Below are 20,180 nucleotides of genomic sequence, written 5' to 3' on the forward strand. Positions count from 1 at the left end.
ACATTATAAGCATGTGTCTACCACATAATATAGTCCCACTTCACCTTATAAACATGTGTCTACCATATAATACAGTCCCACTTCACCTTATAAGCATGTTTCTACCATATAATACAGTCCCACTTCACCTTATAAGCAAGTGTCCACCATATAATACAGTCCCACTTCACCTTATAAGCATGTGTCTACCATATAATACAGTCCCACTTCACCTTATAAACATGTGTCTACCATATAATACAGTCCCACTTCACCTTATAAACATGTGTCTACCATATAATACTGTCCCACTTCACCTTATAAACATGTGTCTACCATATAATACAGTCCCACTTCACCTTATAAGCATGTGTCCACCATATAATACAGTCCCACTTCACCTTATAAGCATGTGTCTACCATATAATACAGTCCCACTTTACCTTATAAGCATGTGCCTACCATATAATACTGTCCCACTTCACCTTGTAAACATGTGTCCACCATATAATACAGTCCCACTTCACCTTATAAGCATGTGTCTACCATATAATACAGTCCCACTTCACCTTATAAACATGTGTCTACCATATAATACAGTCCCACTTCACCTTATAAACATCTGTCTACCATATAATACAGTCCCACTTCACCTTATAAACATGTGTCTACCATATAATACAGTCCCACTTCACCTTATAAACATGTGTCCACCATATAATACTGTCCCACTTCACCTTATAAACATGTGTCCACCATATAATACTGTCCCACTTCACCTTATAAGCATGTGTCTACCATATAATACAGTCCCACTTCACCTTATAAGCATGTGTCTACCATATAATACTGTCCCACTTCACCTTATAAACATGTGTCTACCATATAATACAGTCCCACTTCACCTTATAAGCATGTGTCTACCATATAATACTGTCCCACTTCACCTTATAAACATGTGTCCACCATATAATACAGTCCCACTTCACCTTATAAACATGTGTCTACCATATAATACAGTCCCACTTCACCTTATAAGCATGTGTCTACCATATAATACTGTCCCACTTCACCTTATAAGCATGTGTCTACCATATAATACTGTCCCACTTCACCTTATAAGCATGTGTCTACCATATAATACAGTCCCACTTCACCTTATAAACATGTGTCTACCATATAATACTGTCCCACTTCACCTTATAAACATGTGTCTACCATATAATACAGTCCCACTTCACCTTATAAGCATGTGTCCACCATATAATACAGTCCCACTTCACCTTATAAGCATGTGTCTACCATATAATACTGTCCCACTTCACCTTATAAGCATGTGCCTACCATATAATACAGTCCCACTTCACCTTATAAGCATGTGCCTACCATATAATACAGTCCCACTTCACCTTATAAGCATGTGTCTACCATATAATACTGTCCCACTTCACCTTATAAACATGTGTCTACCATATAATACAGTCCCACTTCACCTTATAAACATGTGTCCACCATATAATACTGTCCCACTTCACCTTATAAGCATATTTCTACCATATAATACAGTCCCACTTCACCTTATAAACATGCGTCTACCACATAATACTGTCCCACTTCACCTTATAAACATGTGTCTACCATATAATACTGTCCCACTTCACCTTATAAGCATGTGTCTACCATATAATACTGTCCCACTTCACCTTATAAACATGTGTCTACCATATAATACAGTCCCACTTCACCTTATAAACATGTGTCTACCATATAATACTGTCCCACTTCACCTTATAAACATGTGTCTACCATATAATACTGTCCCACTTCACCTTATAAGCATGTGTCCACCATATAATAATGTCCCACTTCACCTTATAAGCATGTGTCCACCATATAATACAGTCCCAATTCACCTAATAAACGTGTCTGCCACATAATACTGTCCCACTTCAGCATATAAACATGTGTCCACCATATAATACTGTCCCACTTCACCTTATAAGCATGTGTCTACCATATAATACTGTCCCACTTCACCTTATAAGCATGTGTCTACCATATAATACTGTCCCACTTCACCTTATAAGCATGTGTCTACCATATAATACAGTCCCACTTCACCTTATAAGCATGTGTCTACCATATAATACAATCCCACTTCACCTTATAAACATGTGTCTACCATATAATACTGTCCCACTTCACCTTATAAACATGTGTCTACCATATAATACTGTCCCACTTCACCTTATAAGCATGTGTCTACCATATAATACAGTCCCACTTCACCTTATAAACATGTGTCTACCATATAATACAGTCCCACTTCACCTTATAAGCATGTGTCTACCACAGAATACTGTCCCACTTCACCTTATAAACATGTGTCTACCATATAATACAGTCCCACTTCACCTTATAAACATGTGTCTACCATATAATACAGTCCCACTTTACCTTATAAGCATGTGTCTACCATATAATACAGTCCCACTTCACCTTATAAACATGTGTCTACCATATAATACAGTCCCACTTCACCTTATAAGCATGTGTCTACCATATAATACTGTCCCACTTCACCTTATAAACATGTGTCTACCATATAATACTGTCCCACTTCACCTTATAAGCATGTGTCTACCATATAATACAGTCCCACTTCACCTTATAAGCATGTGTCCACCATATAATACAGTCCCACTTTACCTTATAAACATGTGTCCACCATATAATACAGTCCCACTTCACCTTATAAGCATGTGTCCACCATATAATACAGTCCCACTTCACCTTATAAGCATGTGTCTACCATATAATACTGTCCCACTTCACCTTATAAGCATGTGTCTACCATATAATACTGTCCCACTTCACCTTATAAACATCTTTCTACCATATAATACAGTCCCACTTCATCTTATAAACATGTCTACAACATAATACAGTCCCGCTTCACCTTATAAGCATCTGTCTACCATATAATACTGTCCAACTTCACCTTATAAACATGTGACTACCATATAATACAGTCCCACTTCACCTTATAAGCATCTTTTTACCATATAATACAGTCCCACTTCATCATATAAGCATGTGTCGACCATATAATACAGCCCCACTTCACCTTACAAACATATGTCTACCATATAATACTGTCCCACTTCATCTTATAAACATGTACCTACCATATAATACACTCCCTCATCACCTTATAAGCATGTGTCCACCATATAATACACTCCCTCATCACCTTATAAGCATGTGTCCACCATATAATACAGTCCCACTTCACCTTAAAAGCATGTGTCCGCAATATAATACAGTCGCACTTCAACTAATAAATGTGTCTACCATATGATACTGTCCCACTTCACCTTATAAACATGTGTCCACAACATAATACAGTCCCACTTCACCTTATAAGCATGTATCTAACATATAATACAGTCCCACTTCACCTTATAAGCATCTTTCTACCATATAATACAGTCCCACTTCACCTTATAAACATGTGTCTACCATATAATACAGTCCCACTTCACCTTATAAGCATGTGTCTACCATATAATACAGTCCCACTTCACCTTATAAGCATGTGTCTACCATATAATACTGTCCCACTTCACCTTATAAACATGTGTCTACCATATAATACTGTCCCACTTCACCTTATAAACATGTGTCTACCATATAATACAGTCCCACTTCACATTATAAGCATCTTTCTACCATATAATACAGTCCCACTTCACCTTATAAACATGTGTCTACCATATAATACAGTCCCACTTCACCTTATAAACATGTATCTACCATATAATACTGTCCCACTTCACCTTATAAACATGTGTACCAAAGAATACTGTCCCAATACAACTTATAAGCATCTTTCTACCATATAATACAGTCCCACTTCACCTTATAAGCATGTGTCTACCATATAATACTGTCCCACTTCACCTTATAAACATGTGTCTACCATATAATACTGTCCCACTTCACCTTATAAGCATTTGTCCACTATACAATACTGTCCCACTTCACCTTATAAGCATCTTTCTGCCATATAATACAGTCCCACTTCACCTTATAAGCATGTGTCTACCATATAATACTGTCCCACTTCACCTTATAGGCATGTGTCTACCATATAATACAGTCCCACTTCACCTTATAAGCATGTGTCCACCATATAATACAGTCCCACTTCATCTTATAAACATGGGTCTACCATATAATACTGTCCTACTTCACCTTATAACCATGTGTCCACCATATAATACTGTCCCACTTCACCTTATAAGCATATTTCCACCATATAATACAGTCCTAGGTCTCCTTATAAGCAACTTTCTACCACATAGTACAGTCCCACTTCAACTTATAAGCATGTGTCCACCATATAATACTGTCCCACTTCACCTTATAAACATGTGTCTACCATATAACACTGTTCCACTTCACCTTATAAGCATCTTTCTACCATATAATACTGTCCTGCTTCACCTTATAAGCATGTGTCTACCATATAATACTGTCCCACTTCACTTTATAGGCATGTGTCTACCATATAATACAGTCCCACTTCGACTTATAAGCATGTGTCCAGCATATAATACAGTCCCACTTCATCTTATAAACATGGGTCTACCATATAATACTGTCCTACTTCACCTTATAACCATGTGTCCACCATATAATACTGTCCCACTTCACCTTATAAGCATATGTCCACCATATAATACAGTCCCACTTCACCTTATAAGCATGTGTCTACCATATAATACTGTCCCACTTCACCTTATAAACATGTGTCTACCATATAATACTGTCCCACTTCACCTTATAAGCATGTGTCCACCATATAATACAGTCCCACTTCACCTTATAAGCATGTGTCTACCATATAATACTGTCCCACTTCACCTTATAAACATGTGTCTACGACAGAATACGGTCCCGTTTCACCTTATAAGCATGTGTCTATCATATAATACAGTCCCACTTCACTTCACCTTATAAGCATGTGTCCACCATATAATACAGTCCCACTTCACCTTATAAACATGTGTCCACCATATAATACTGTCCCACTTCACCTTATAAACATGTGTCTACCATATAATACAGTCCCACTTCACCTTATAAGCATGTGTCTACCATATAATACTGTCCCACTTCACCTTATAAACATGTGTCTACCATATAATACTGTCCCACTTCACCTTATAAACATGTGTCTACCATATAATACTGTCCCACTTCACCTTATAAGCATGTGTCTACCATATAATACAGTCCCACTTCACCTTATAAACATGTGTCTACCATATAATACAGTCCCACTTCACCTTATAAGCATGTGTCCACCATATAATACAGTCCCACTTCACCTTATAAACATGTGTCTACCATATAATACTGTCCCACTTCACCTTATAAACATGTGTCTACCATATAATACAGTCCCACTTCACCTTATAAGCATGTGTCCACCATATAATACAGTCCCACTTCACCTTATAAACATGTGTCTACCATATAATACAGTCCCACTTCACCTTATAAACATGTGTCTACCATATAATACTGTCCCACTTCACCTTATAAGCATGTGTCTACCATATAATACTGTCCCACTTCACCTTATAAACATGTGTCTACCATATAATACTGTCCCACTTCACCTTATAAGCATGTGTCTACCATATAATACTGTCCCACTTCACCTTATAAGCATGTGTCTACCATATAATACTGTCCCACTTCACCTTATAAACATGTGTCTACCATATAATACTGTCCCACTTCACCTTATAAGCATGTGTCTACCATATAATACAGTCCCACTTCACCTTATAAGCATGTGTCCACCACATAATACAGTCCCACTTCACCTTATAAACATGTGTCTACCACAGAATACTGTCCCACTTCACCTTATAAACATGTGTCTACCATATAATACTGCCCTACTTCACCTTATAAGCATGTGTCCACCATATAATAATGTCCCACTTCACCTTATAAGCATGTGTCCACCATATAATACAGTCCCACTTCACCTTATATACGTGTCCACCATATAATAATGTCCCACTTCAAATTATAAGCATCTTTCTACCATATAATACAGTCCCACTTCACCTTATAAGTATGTGTCCACCATATAATACGGTCCCACTTCATGTTATACGAATCTTTCTACAATATAATACAGTCCCACTTCACCTTATAAACATGTGTCTACCACAGAATACTGACCCACTTCACCTTATAAACATGTGTCCACCATATAATACTGTCCCACTTCACCTTATAAGCATGTGTCTACCATATAATACAGTCCCACTTCACCTTATAAACATGTGTCTACCACATAATTCTGTCCCACTTCACCTTATAAGCATCTTCCTACCATATAATTCTGTCCCGCTTCACCTTATAAGCATTTTTCTACCATATAATACTGTACTGCTTCACCTTATAAGCATATGTCTACCATATAATACTGTCCCACTTCATATAATACTGTCATGCTTCACCTTATAAGCATGTGTTCACCATATAATACAGTCCCACTTCACCTTATAACCATGTGTCCACCATATAATACTTTCCTGCTTTACCTTATAAGCATGTGTCCACTACATAATACAGTCCCACTTCACCTTATAAGCATGTGTCCACCAAATAATACAGTCCCCCTTCACCTTATAAGCAGTGTCCACCAGAAAATAATGTCCCACTTCACCTTATAAGCATGTGTACACCATATAATACAGTCCCACTTCACCTTACAAACATGTGTCTACCACATAATACTGTCCCACTTCACCATATAAACATGTGTCTACCACATAATACTCTCCCACTTCACCTTATAAGTATCTTTCTACCATATAATACAGTCCCACTTCACCGTATAAGTATGTCCACCACATAATACAGTCCCACTTTACCTTATAAACATGTGTCCACCATTTAATACAGTCTCACTTCACCTTATAAATGTGTTTACCACATAATACTTTCCCACTTCACCTTATAAGCATGTGTCTACCATATAATACTGTCCCACTTCACCATATAAGGATCTTTCTACCATATAATACTGTCCCACTTCACCTTATAAACATGTGTCTACCACAGAATACTGTCCCACTTCACCTTATACACATGTGTCTACCATATAATACTGTCCCACTTCACCTTACAAGCATCTTTCTACCGTATAATACTGTCCCAGTTTACCTTATAAGCATGTGTTCACCATACAATACAGTCCCATTTCACCTTATAAACATGTGTCTACCACATAATACTGTCCCACGTCACCTTATAAACGTGTCCACCATATAATACTGTCCCACTTCACCTTATAAGCATGTGTCCGCCATATAATACAGTCCCACTTCACCTTATAAGCATGTGTCCACCATATAATACAGTCCCACTTCACCTTTTAAACATGTGTCCACCACATAATACTGTCCAACTTCACCTTATAAACATGTGTCCACCATATAATACTGTCCCACTTCACCTTATAAGCATATTTCCACCATATAATACAGTCCCAGGTCTCCTTATAAGCATTTTTCTACCATAGAGAACAGTCCCAGTTCAACTTTTAAGCATGTGTCCACCATATAATACTGTTCCACTTCATCTTATAAACATGTGCTTACCATATAATACAGTCCCACTTCACATTAAAAGCATGTGTCCACCATATAATACAGTCCCAATTCAACTAATAAATGTGTCTACCATATAATACTGTCCCACTTCACCTTATAAGTATGTGTCTACCATATGATACTGTCCCACTTCATCTTATAAACATGTGCCTACCATATAATACTGTCCCACTTCACCTTATAAACATGTGTCCACAACATAATACAGTCCCACTTCACCTTATAAGCATCTTTCTACCATATAATACAGTCCCACTTCACCTTATAAGCATGTGTCCACCATATAATACAGTCCCACTTCACCTTATAAGCATGTGTCCACCATATAATACAGTCCCACTTCACCATATAAGCATCTTTCTACCATATAATACAGTCCCACTTCACCTTATAAACATGTGTCTACCACATAATACTGTCCTGCTTCACCTTATAAGCATCTTTCTACCATATAATATTGTCCCACTTCACCTTATAAACATGTGTCTACCATATAATACTGTCCCACTTCACCTTATAAGCATCTTTCTACCATATAATACTGTCTCACTTCACCTTGTAAGCATGTGTCCACCATATAATACAGTCCAACTTCACCTTATAAGCATGAGTCCATCATATAAAATTGTCCCACTTCATCTTATAAGCATGTGTCTACCATATAATACTGTCCCACTTCACCTTATAAACATGTGTCTACCACATAATACTGTCCCACTTCACCTTATAAGCATCTTTCTACCATATAATACAGTCCCACTTCACCTTATAAGCATGTGTCCACCATATAATACAGTCCCACTTTACCTTATAAACATGTGTCCACCATATAATACAGTCCCACTTCACCTTATAAACGTGTCTACCACATAATACTTTCCCACTTCACCTTATAAGCATGTATCTACCATATAATACTGTCCCACTTCACCTTATAAACATGTGTCTACCATATAATACTGTCCCACTTCACCTTATAAACATGTGTCTACCACATAATACTGTCCCACTTCACCTTATAAACATGTGTCCACCATATAATACTGTCCCACTTCACCTTATAAGCATGTGTCTACCATATAATACTGTCCCACTTCACCTTATAAGCATGTGTCTACCATATAATACAGTCCCACTTCACCTTATAAGCATGTGTCTACCATATAATACTGTCCCACTTCACCTTATAAGCATGTGTCCACCATATAATACAGTCCCACTTCACCTTATAAGCATGTGTCTACCATATAATACAGTCCCACTTCACCTTATAAACATGTGTCTACCATATAATACTGTCCCACTTCACCTTATAAGCATGTGTCTACCATATAATACAGTCCCACTTCACCTTATAAGCATGTGTCCACCATATAATACAGTCCCACTTCACCTTATAAGCATGTGTCCACCATATAATACAGTCCCACTTCACCTTATAAGCATGTGTCTACCATATAATACTGTCCCACTTCACCTTATAAACATGTGTCTACCATATAATACTGTCCCACTTCACCTTATAAGCATGTGTCTACCATATAATACTGTCCCACTTCACCTTATAAGCATGTGTCTACCATATAATACTGTCCTGCTTCACCTTATAAGCATGTGTCCACCATATAATACTGTCCCACTTCACCTTATAAGCATGTGTCTACCATATAATACTGTCCCACTTCACCTTATAAGAATGTGTCTACCACAGAATACTGTCCCACTTCACCTTATAAACACGTGTCTACCATATAATAAAGTCCCACTTCACCTTATAAGCATCTTTCTACCATATAATACTGTCCCACTTCACCTTATAAACATGTGTCTACCACAGAATACTGTCCCACTTCACCTTATAAACATGTGTCTACCATATAATACAGTCCCACTTCACCTTATAAGCATGTGTCCACCATATAATACAGTCCCACTTCACCTTATAAACATGTGTCTACCACATAATACTGTCCCACTTCACCTTATAAACATGTGTCTACCATATAATACTGTCCCACTTCACCTTATAAGCATGTGTCTACCATATAATACTGTCCCACTTCACCATATAAACATGTGTCTACCATAAAATACAGTCCCACTTCACCTTATAAACATGTGTCCACCATATAATACTGTCCCACTTCACCTTATAAGCATCTTTCTACCATATAATACAGTCCCACTTCACCTTATAAGCATGTGTCCACCATATAATACAGTCCCACTTCACCTTATAAGCATGTGTCCACCATATAATACAGTCCCACTTCACCTTATAAACATGTGTCTACCACATAATACTGTCCCACTTCACCTTATAAACATGTGTCCACCATATAATACTGTCCCACTTCACCTTGTAAGCATCTTTCTACCATATAATACAGTCCCACTTCACCTTATAAGCATGTGTCTACCATATAATACTGTCCCACTTCACCTTATAAGCATGTGTCTACCATATAATACTGTCCCACTTCACCTTATAAGCATCTTTCTACCATATAATACTGTCCCACTTCACCTTATAAGCATGTGTCCACCATATAATACAGTCCCACTTCACCTTATAAGCATGTGTCCACCATATAATACAGTCCCACTTCACCTTATAAGCATGTGTCTACCATATAATACTGTCCCACTTCACCTTATAAACATGTGTCTACCATATAATACAGTCCCACTTCACCTTATAAGCATCTTTCTACCATATAATACTGTCCCACTTCACCTTATAAGCATGTGTCCACCATATAATACAGTCCCACTTCACCTTATAAGCATGTGTCCACCATATAATACAGTCCCACTTCACCTTATAAGCATGTGTCTACCATATAATACAGTCCCACTTCACCTTATAAACATGTGTCCACCATATAAGACTATAATACAGTCCCACTTCACCTTATAAGCATGTGTCCACCATATAATACAGTCCCACTTCACCTTATAAGCATGTGTCTACCATATAATACAGTCCCACTTCACCTTATAAGCATGTGTCCACCATATAATACAGTCCCACTTCACCTTATAAACATGTGTCTACCATATAATACTGTCCCACTTCACCTTATAAACATGTGTCTACCATATAATACTGTCCTGCTTCACCTTATAAGCATGTGTCCACCATATAATACTGTCCCACTTCACCTTATAAGCATGTGTCTACCATATAATACAGTCCCACTTCACCTTATAAGCATGTGTCTACCATATAATACTGTCCCACTTCACCTTATAAACATGTGTCTACCATATAATACTGTCCCACTTCACCTTATAAGCATCTTTCTACCATATAATACTGTCCCACTTCACCTTATAAACATGTGTCTACCATATAATACAGTCCCACTTCACCTTATAAGCATGTGTCCACCATATAATACAGTCCCACTTCACCTTATAAACATGTGTCTACCATATAATACAGTCCCACTTCACCTTATAAACATGTGTCCACCATATAATACTGTCCCACTTCACCTTATAAGCATGTGTCCACCATATAATACTGTCCCACTTCACCTTATAAGCATGTGTCCACCATATAATACAGTCCCACTTCACCTTATAAACATGTGTCCACCATATAATACTGTCCCACTTCACCTTGTAAGCATCTTTCTACCATATAATACAGTCCCACTTCACCTTATAAGTATGTGTCCACCATATAATACAGTCCCACTTCACCTTATAAACATGTGTCTACCATATAATACAGTCCCACTTCACCTTATAAACATGTGTCTACCACATAATACTGTCCCACTTCACCTTATAAACATGTGTCCACCATATAATACTGTCCCACTTCACCTTATAAGCATCTTTCTACCATATAATACAGTCCCACTTCACCTTATAAGCATGTGTCTACCACAGAATACTGTCCCATTTCACCTTATACATGTGTCTACCATATAATACTGTCCCACTTCACCTTACAAGCATCTTTATACCATATAATACTGTCCCACTTCACCTTATAAGCATGTGTCCATCATATACTACAGTCCCACTTCACCTTATAAGCATTTGTCCACCATATAATACAGTCCCACTTCACATTATAAACGTATCTACCACATAGTACTGTGCCACTTCACCTTATAAACATGTGTCTACCATACAATACGGTCCCATTTCACCTTGTAAGCATCTTTCTACCATATAATACTGTCCCACTTCACCTTAAAAGCATGTGTCCACCATATAATACAGTCCTACTTCACCTTACAAGCATGTGTCCACCATATAATACAGTACACTTCACCTTATAAGCATGTCTACCACATAATACCGTCCCACTTCACCTTATAAACATGTGTCCACCATATAATAATATCCCACTTCACCTTTCTAAGCATGTGTCTACCATATAATACTTTTCTGCTTTACCTTATAAGCATGTGTCCACTATATAATACAGTCCCACTTCACCTTATAAGCATGTGTCCACCATATAATACAGTCCCACTTCATCTTATAAGCATGTGTCCACCAGAAAATAATGTCCCACTTCACCTTATAAGCATGTGTACACCATATAATACAGTCCCACTTCACCATATAAACATGTGTCCACCATGTAATACAGTCCCATGTCACGTTATAAGCATTTGTCTACCATATAATACTGTCCCACTTCACCTTATAAGCATGTGTCTACCATATAATACTGTCCCACTTCACCTTATATACATGTGTCCACCGTATAATAATGTCCCACTTTAAATTATAAGCACGTTTCTACCATATAATACAGTCCCACTTCACCTTATAAGTATGTGTCCACCATATAATACTGTCCCACTTCACCTTATAAGAATCTTTCTACCATATAATACAGTCCCACTTCACCTTATAAACATGTGTCTACCACAGAATACTGACCCACTTCACCTTATAAACATATGTCTACCATATAATACAGTCCAACTTCACCTTATAAAGATGTGTCCACCATATAGTACAGTCTCACTTCACCTTATAAGCATCTTTCCACCATATAATACAGTCCCACTTCACCTTATAAGCATGTATCTACCACATAATACTGTCCCACTTCACCTTATAAGCATCTTTCTACCATATAATACTGTCCTGCTTCACCTTATAAGCATGTGTCTACCATATAATACAGTCCCACTTCACCTTATAAGCATGTGTCCACCATATAATACAGTCTCACTTCATCTTATAAAAATGTGTCTACCATATAATACAGTCCCAATTCACCTTATAAGCATGTGTCCACCATATAATACTGTCCCACTTCATCATATAAGCATCTTTCTACCATATAATACTGTCCCACTTTACCTTATAAGCATGTGTCCACCATATAATACAGTCTCACTTCACCTTATAAGCATGTGTCTACCACAGAATACTGTCCCACTTCACCTAACAAGCATCTTTTTGCCATATAATACTGTCCCACTTCAACTTATAAGCATGTGTCCACCATATAATACTGTCCCACTTCACCTTATAAGCATGTGTCCACCACATTATACTGTCCCACTTCACCTTATAAACATGTCAACCATATACCATGGACCTGATCATCACCAACATGGGGACTCCATGCTCCAGACCAGAAGTGTATCCCTCACTGGTAAGATCAGACCATAAACTAATCTCACTGGATATTCACATCCTGACCCCACCCCCTGCCCAGAAAACCACAGTGAAAAACTTCTCTAAAGCAAATTTCACACTCCTCAAAACCGAGGTGGAATCCTTCAAAGCCCCCGGGCCTGTGGAAAATACAGCCCAGACTGCAGAATCCTTTATAAACACATTCTATGAACACCTTCAGGAATGCATGATCTTGCAATCCCAAATAAAACCAAGACCCAATCCTCCAAAGGCAGACGTCCTGTCTGGTGGACCCCAGCCATAAACAAACTATACAATAGAAGGAGGAAGCTACTACATGATAGAGCAAAATCTCAAAAAGGGAAGGCATCTCTGATCAGTATTAGCAAAAAACTACGGGCACTCATAAAATTGTCTATGGCCAGCTTCGAGAGAAAAATTGCACAGGACACTAAGGATAATCACAAGTCTTTCTTTAGTTATGTTAGGAACCTGGGTGGGAATTCCCAGATATGCTCAGAATTAGTCCAAAATGACAAAAAATACACCAAACCCACAGACATTGCCAACATTCTAGCTGACAGGTTCAGCGCAAACTTCTCCCCCCTCCCCACCAAAAGGTCAAATATCTATCCCAGCAGAGTGCTGCCCCCCTGACATCTCAGAAGCTCAAGTAAGAGCCGCCCTCTCCAAAGCAAAAAACACAGCATCAATGGGACGAGACGGTGTCCCGGGCTGTGTCCTACATGAACTCCAAGAAGAGCTAAACCCAAACATAAAACTATTGTTCAATCTCAGCCTTACTATAGGATATGTACCCAAAGAGTGGCGTACAGCAACAGTGGTCCCTCTCCACAAAGGTGGTGCCTCAACGGATCCTGGAAACTATCGCCCCATAAGCCTGACTAACTTGGTCTGCAAAGCTATGGAAAGGATCATCATGGACCACATAAATAAAGATATTGGGGACCTACAGACACTGGATCCTACCCAGTTCGGCTTTGTTAAGGGCAGATCCTGCACTTAAACCTGGTCAATTTCTTTGAAACAGTCACCAAGGCCATTGACGAGGGGAAGGTGGTCCACACAGCCTACCTGGACCTCGCAAAAGCCTTCGATACAATACCCCACTCAGGTATTATAGATAAGCTCACCAGCTTAAATATAAACCCCTATGTCACTAGATGGGTTGCAAACTGGCTCAAGGACAGAACCCACATGGTTAGAATTGCTGGAGCCATGTCAGACTCCAAACCAGTTACAAGTGGCGTCCCACAAGGCTCAGTCCTGGGACCTCTGCTGTTCGGTATATATTTTCGGAGGTACAGGCCAACACGGAAGGACTGTGGCTGACCAAGTTCGCAGATGACTGCAAACTGGGTGCCATAATCGACTCTCCAGCCAACACAAGCATCCTCCAAAAGGGCCTCATAGAAACAGACAACTGGTGCCAGAGCCATGGCCTCAAGCTAAACGCCAAAAGTGCATAGTCATCCCTTTGGCAAAACAAAGTGCCACAAATTACCACATAGGTGGTAATCCATTAAGTACAGAAGAAGTAATTAGGGACCTGGGGACCCAAGTTGATAGCAATCTCTCATTTGACAACCACTAGGCCAAAGTGGTTAGAAGAACATTTTATATAGCCCACCTAATCATGAAGGGATTCACATCTAGATCAGGGGAGGTCATTGTGCCTCTTTACTCATCCCTCATCAGGCCCATAATTGAGTACAATGCCCTTTGGGTGTACCTTACCAGACACCTGCAGCAACTGGAAAGACCCCAAAAGTACCTCACCAAGAGGATCAAAGGGCTCAAACAGATGCCATATGCTGCCCGGTTAAAGAAACTCCAGCTCTACTCACTGACATACTGCCTGTTCAGAGGCGATCTGTGCCTGACGTATAAAGCCATGTCCAACCCGGAATTAATGGACATGCTGCACCTCAGAAAATCCAAATCCCATCGAGCTACACGCTCGAGAGACTTGAACCTCAGCACTGAAATAAATAGGACATGCTGGAGGGACATATTCATAACCCAGAGGCTCCCTTCACTCTGGAATAAAATCCCAGTCCAGTTTATGCAGAGTCCCTCATTGATTCTCTTCAAGAGGAATCTTGATGAGTGGATGGGAGATCGTAGGTTTACCCCGGGTATCACTTCTGTGTCACTGTTAGACAAAGGCACAGTATACTAACCTCGAAAAAGGGCAGTGCAAAATTAATTTAAAATGGGTGGCAAAAGCCAAACCCACTCTGGCTAGGCTTATAAATGCCCTAGGGCAGATAGCCTAGTATGAACCTATAATACTGCCTCACTTCACCTTATAAACATGTCCACCATATAATAATGTCCCACTTCTCCTTATAAACATGTGTCCACCATATAATACTGTCCCACTTCACCTTATAAGCATGTGTCTACCATATAATACTGTCCCACTTCACCTTATAAGCATGTGCCTACCACAGAATACTGTCCACTTCACCTTATAAACATGTGTCTATCATATAATACTGTCCCACTTCACCTTATAAGCATCTTTCTACCATATAATACTGTCCCACTTCACCTTATAAACATGTGTCTACCACAGAATACTGTCCCACTTCACCTTATAAACATGTCTACCATATAATACAGTCCCACTTTACTTTATAAGCGGGTGTACACCACATAATAGAGTCCCACTTCACCTTATAAACATGTGTCTTCCACAGAATACCGTCCCACTTCACCTTATAAACATGTATCCAACATATAATAATGTCGCACTTCACCTTATAATCATGTGTCCACCATATAATACTGCCCCACTTCACCTTATAAGCATGTGTCCACCATATAATACAGTCCCACTTCACCTTATATACATGTGTCCACCATATAATAATGTCCAACTTCAAATTATAAGCATCTTTCTACCATATAATACAGTCCCATTTCACCTATAAGCATGTGTCCACCATATAATATGGTCCCACTTCACCTTATAAACATGTGTCTACCACAGAATACTGTCCCACTTCACCTTATAAACATGTGTCTACCATATAATACAGTCCAACTTCACCTTATAAAGATGTGTCCACCATATAATACTGTCCCACTTCACCTTATAAGCATATTTCTTCCATATAATACAGTCCCACTTCACCTTATAAGCATGTATCTACCACAAAATACTGTCCCACTTCACCTTATAAATATGTGTCTACCATATAATACAGTCCCACTTCACCTTATAAACATGTGTCTACCACAGAATACTGTCCCACTTCACCTTATAAACATGTGTCTACCATATAATACAGTCCCACTTCACCTTATAAACATGTCTACCATATAATACAGTCCCACTTCACCTTATAAACATCTGTCACCATATAATACTGTCCTGCTTCACCTTATAAGCATGTGTCTACCATATAATACAGTCCCACTTCACCTTATAAGCATGTGTCCACCATATAATATTGTCCCACTTCACCATATAAGCATCTTTCTATCATATAATACTGTCCCACTTCACCTTATAAGCATGTGTTCACCATATAATACAGTCTCACTTCACCTTATAAGCATGTGTCTACCATAGAATACTGTCCCACTTCACCTTTCAAAAATCTTTTTGCCATATAATTCTGTCCCACTTCACTTTATAAGCATGTGTCCACCATATAATACAGTCCCACTTCACCTTATAAGCATTATACCATCCCACTTCACCTTATAAACATGTCAACCATATAATACTGTCCTACTTCACCTTATAAACATGTCCACCAAAAAGTAATGTTCCACTTCACCTTATAAACATGTGTCCACCATATAATACTGTCCCATTTCACCTTATAAGCATGTGTCTACCACAGAATACTGTCCCTCTTCACCTTATAAACACGTGTCTATCATATAATACCGTCCCACTTCACCTTATAAGCACCTTTCTACCATATAATACTATCCCACTTCACCTTATAAACATGTGTCTACCACAGAATACTGTCCCACTTCACCTTATAAGCGTGTGTCCACCGCATAATACAGTCCCACTTCAACGTATAAACATGTGTCTAACATATAATACTGTCCAGCTTCACCTTATAAGCATGTGTCCACCATATAATGTCCCACTTCACCTTATAAGCATGTGTCCGCCATATAATACTGTCCCACTTCACCTTATAAAAATGTGTCCACCATATAATACAGTCCAACTTCACCTTATATACATGTGTCCACCATATAATAATGTCCCACTTTAAATTGTAAGCATCATTTTACCATATAATACAGTCCCACTTCACCTTATCAGCCTGTGTCCACTATATAATACAGTCCCACTTCACCTTATAAACATGTGTCTACCATACAAAAATTTCCCACTTCACTTTATAAGAATCTTTCTACCATATAATACAGTCCTACTTCACCTTATAAACATGTGTCTACCACAGAATACTGTCCCAATTCACCTTATAAACATGTGTCTACCATATAATGCAGTCCAACTTCACCTTATAAGCATGTGTCCACCATATAATAGCCCCACTTCACCTTATAAGCATCTTTCTACCATATAATACTGTCCAAATTCACCTTATAAGCATCTTTCTACCATATAATACAGTCCCACTTCACCTTATAAGCATCATTTTGCCATATAACACTGTCCCACTTCACCTTATAAATGTGTCTACCATATAATGCTGTCCCATTTCAGCTTATAAACATGTCCACCATATAATATTGTCCCACTTCACCTTATAAGCATGTGTCCACCATATAATACTGTCCCAATTCACCTTATAAGCATCTTTATACCATATAATACAGTCCCACTTCACCTTATAAGCATCATTTTGCCATATAATACTGTCCCACTTCACCTTATAAATGTGTCTACCATATAATGCTGTCCCACTTCAGCTTATAAACATGTCCACTATATAATACTGTCCCACTTCACCTTATAAGCATGTGTCCGCCATATTATACTGTCCCACTTCACCTTATAAGCATGTGTCTACCATATAATACTGTCCCACTTCACCTTATAAACATGTGTCTACCACAGAATACTGTCCCACTTCACCTTAAAAACATGTGTCTACCATATAACACAGTCCCACTTCACCTTATAAGCGTGTGTCCACCACATAATACAGCCCACTTCACCTTATAAACATGTGTCTACCATATAATACTGCCCTGCTTCACCTTATAAGCATGTGTCCACCATATAATACTGCCCCACTTCACCTTTTAAGCATGTGTCCACCATATAATACAGTCCCACTTCACCTTATATACATGTGTCCACCATATAATACAGTCCTACTTCACTTTATATACGTGCCCACCATATAATAATGTCCCACTTTAAATTATAAGCATCATTTTACCATATAATACAGTCCCACTTCACCTTATAAACACGTGTCTACCACAGAATACTGTCCCACTTCACCTTATAAACATTTGTCTACCATATAATGCAGTCCAACTTCACCTTATAAACATGTGTCCACCATATAATACTATCCCACTTCACCTTATAAGCATCTTTCTACCATATAATACAGTCCCACTTCACCTTATAAACATGTGTCTACCACATAATACTGTCTCGCTTCACCTTATAAGCATCTTTCTACCATATAATACTGTCTCACTTCACCTTATAAGCATGTGTCCACCATATAATATTCCCACTTCACCTTATAAGCATCTTTCTACCATATAATACTGTCCCAATTCACCTTATAAACATGTGTCTACCATACAATACAGTCTCACTTCACCATATAAGCATGTGTCCACCATATAATTCTGTCCCGCTTCACCATATAAGCATCTTTCTACCATATAATAATGTCCCACTTCACCTTATAAGCATGTGTCCACCATATAATACAGTCTCACTTCACCTTATAAGCATGTGTCTACCACAGAATACTGTCCCACTTCACCTTTCAAGCATCTTTTTGCCATATAATACTGTCCCACTTCACTTTATAAGCATGTGTCCACCATATAGTACAGTCCCACTTCACCTTATAAGCATGTGTCCACCATATTATACTGTTCCACTTCACCTTATAAACATGTCAACTATATAATACTGTCCCACTTCACCTTATAAACGTGTCCACCATATAATAATGTTCCACTTCACCTTATAAACATGTGTCCATCATATAATACTGTCCCACTTCACCTTATAAGCATGTGTCTACCACAGAATACTGTCCCACTTCACCTTATAAACGTGTCTACCATATAATGCTGTCCCACTTCACCTTATAAACATGTCCACCATATAATATTGTCCCACTTCACCTTATAAGCATGTGTCTAAGTCCTTTTTGTCTCACCTCTTTTAGAAACCATACATGTTGCTCTAAACATTTGCTCTGTTCATGAGCTGTATTACTTCCTTTGTAAACTGGAAGACCTGTTCATACTTTCTTTACCGCGTCCTCTATGAAGCTAAGCATTACAAGGACACATAAGTAACAGTAAACAGTTAAAATACTAATAAAGTCTTACTGTCACCAAAGTCGATAGCAATGTTTCCTTCATGGTTGCTGCTTTGCAGTGGTCTTGGAAAAGGAACACTCTGATACTGATATTTCATCTTCAAGGTCTCACAGGAACCTGGGCTTTGTGACAACATATGGTGTGATGGGCTATCTGTATGGTCCGAATGGGGGTCTTCAGAGATGCCACTGTCACTGTATGAAGGGGAGTACAGTGGAGAGTTTGGTACAGAGTCTCCTGAGACAGATCTCAAGATGGAGTTGATAAAATTCTCATTTTCTTGCTCAGCCACACCCTAAAACAGACCAAAAGAAAGAC

At 38.6% G+C, this 20,180-nt stretch overlaps 1 protein-coding gene across 1 annotated transcript in view; it reads right to left on the reverse strand.

Annotated features, from left to right (window-relative positions):
- The window catches only part of CREB3L3 (cAMP responsive element binding protein 3 like 3), a 916,737-nt gene that overhangs the window by 396,813 nt on the left and 499,744 nt on the right, over positions 1-20,180 (reverse strand). The window contains exon 3 of the mRNA XM_044090600.1: positions 19,872-20,157. Within this exon, the coding sequence (XP_043946535.1) occupies positions 19,872-20,157 (286 nt within the window). The remainder of the gene's footprint in view (positions 1-19,871; positions 20,158-20,180) is intronic.

The sequence above is a fragment of the Protopterus annectens genome, chromosome 13.part0 (genome assembly GCF_019279795.1).
Source record: "Protopterus annectens isolate FY-2018-M chromosome 13.part0, PAN1.0, whole genome shotgun sequence".
Lineage (NCBI taxonomy): Eukaryota > Metazoa > Chordata > Ceratodontiformes > Protopteridae > Protopterus > Protopterus annectens.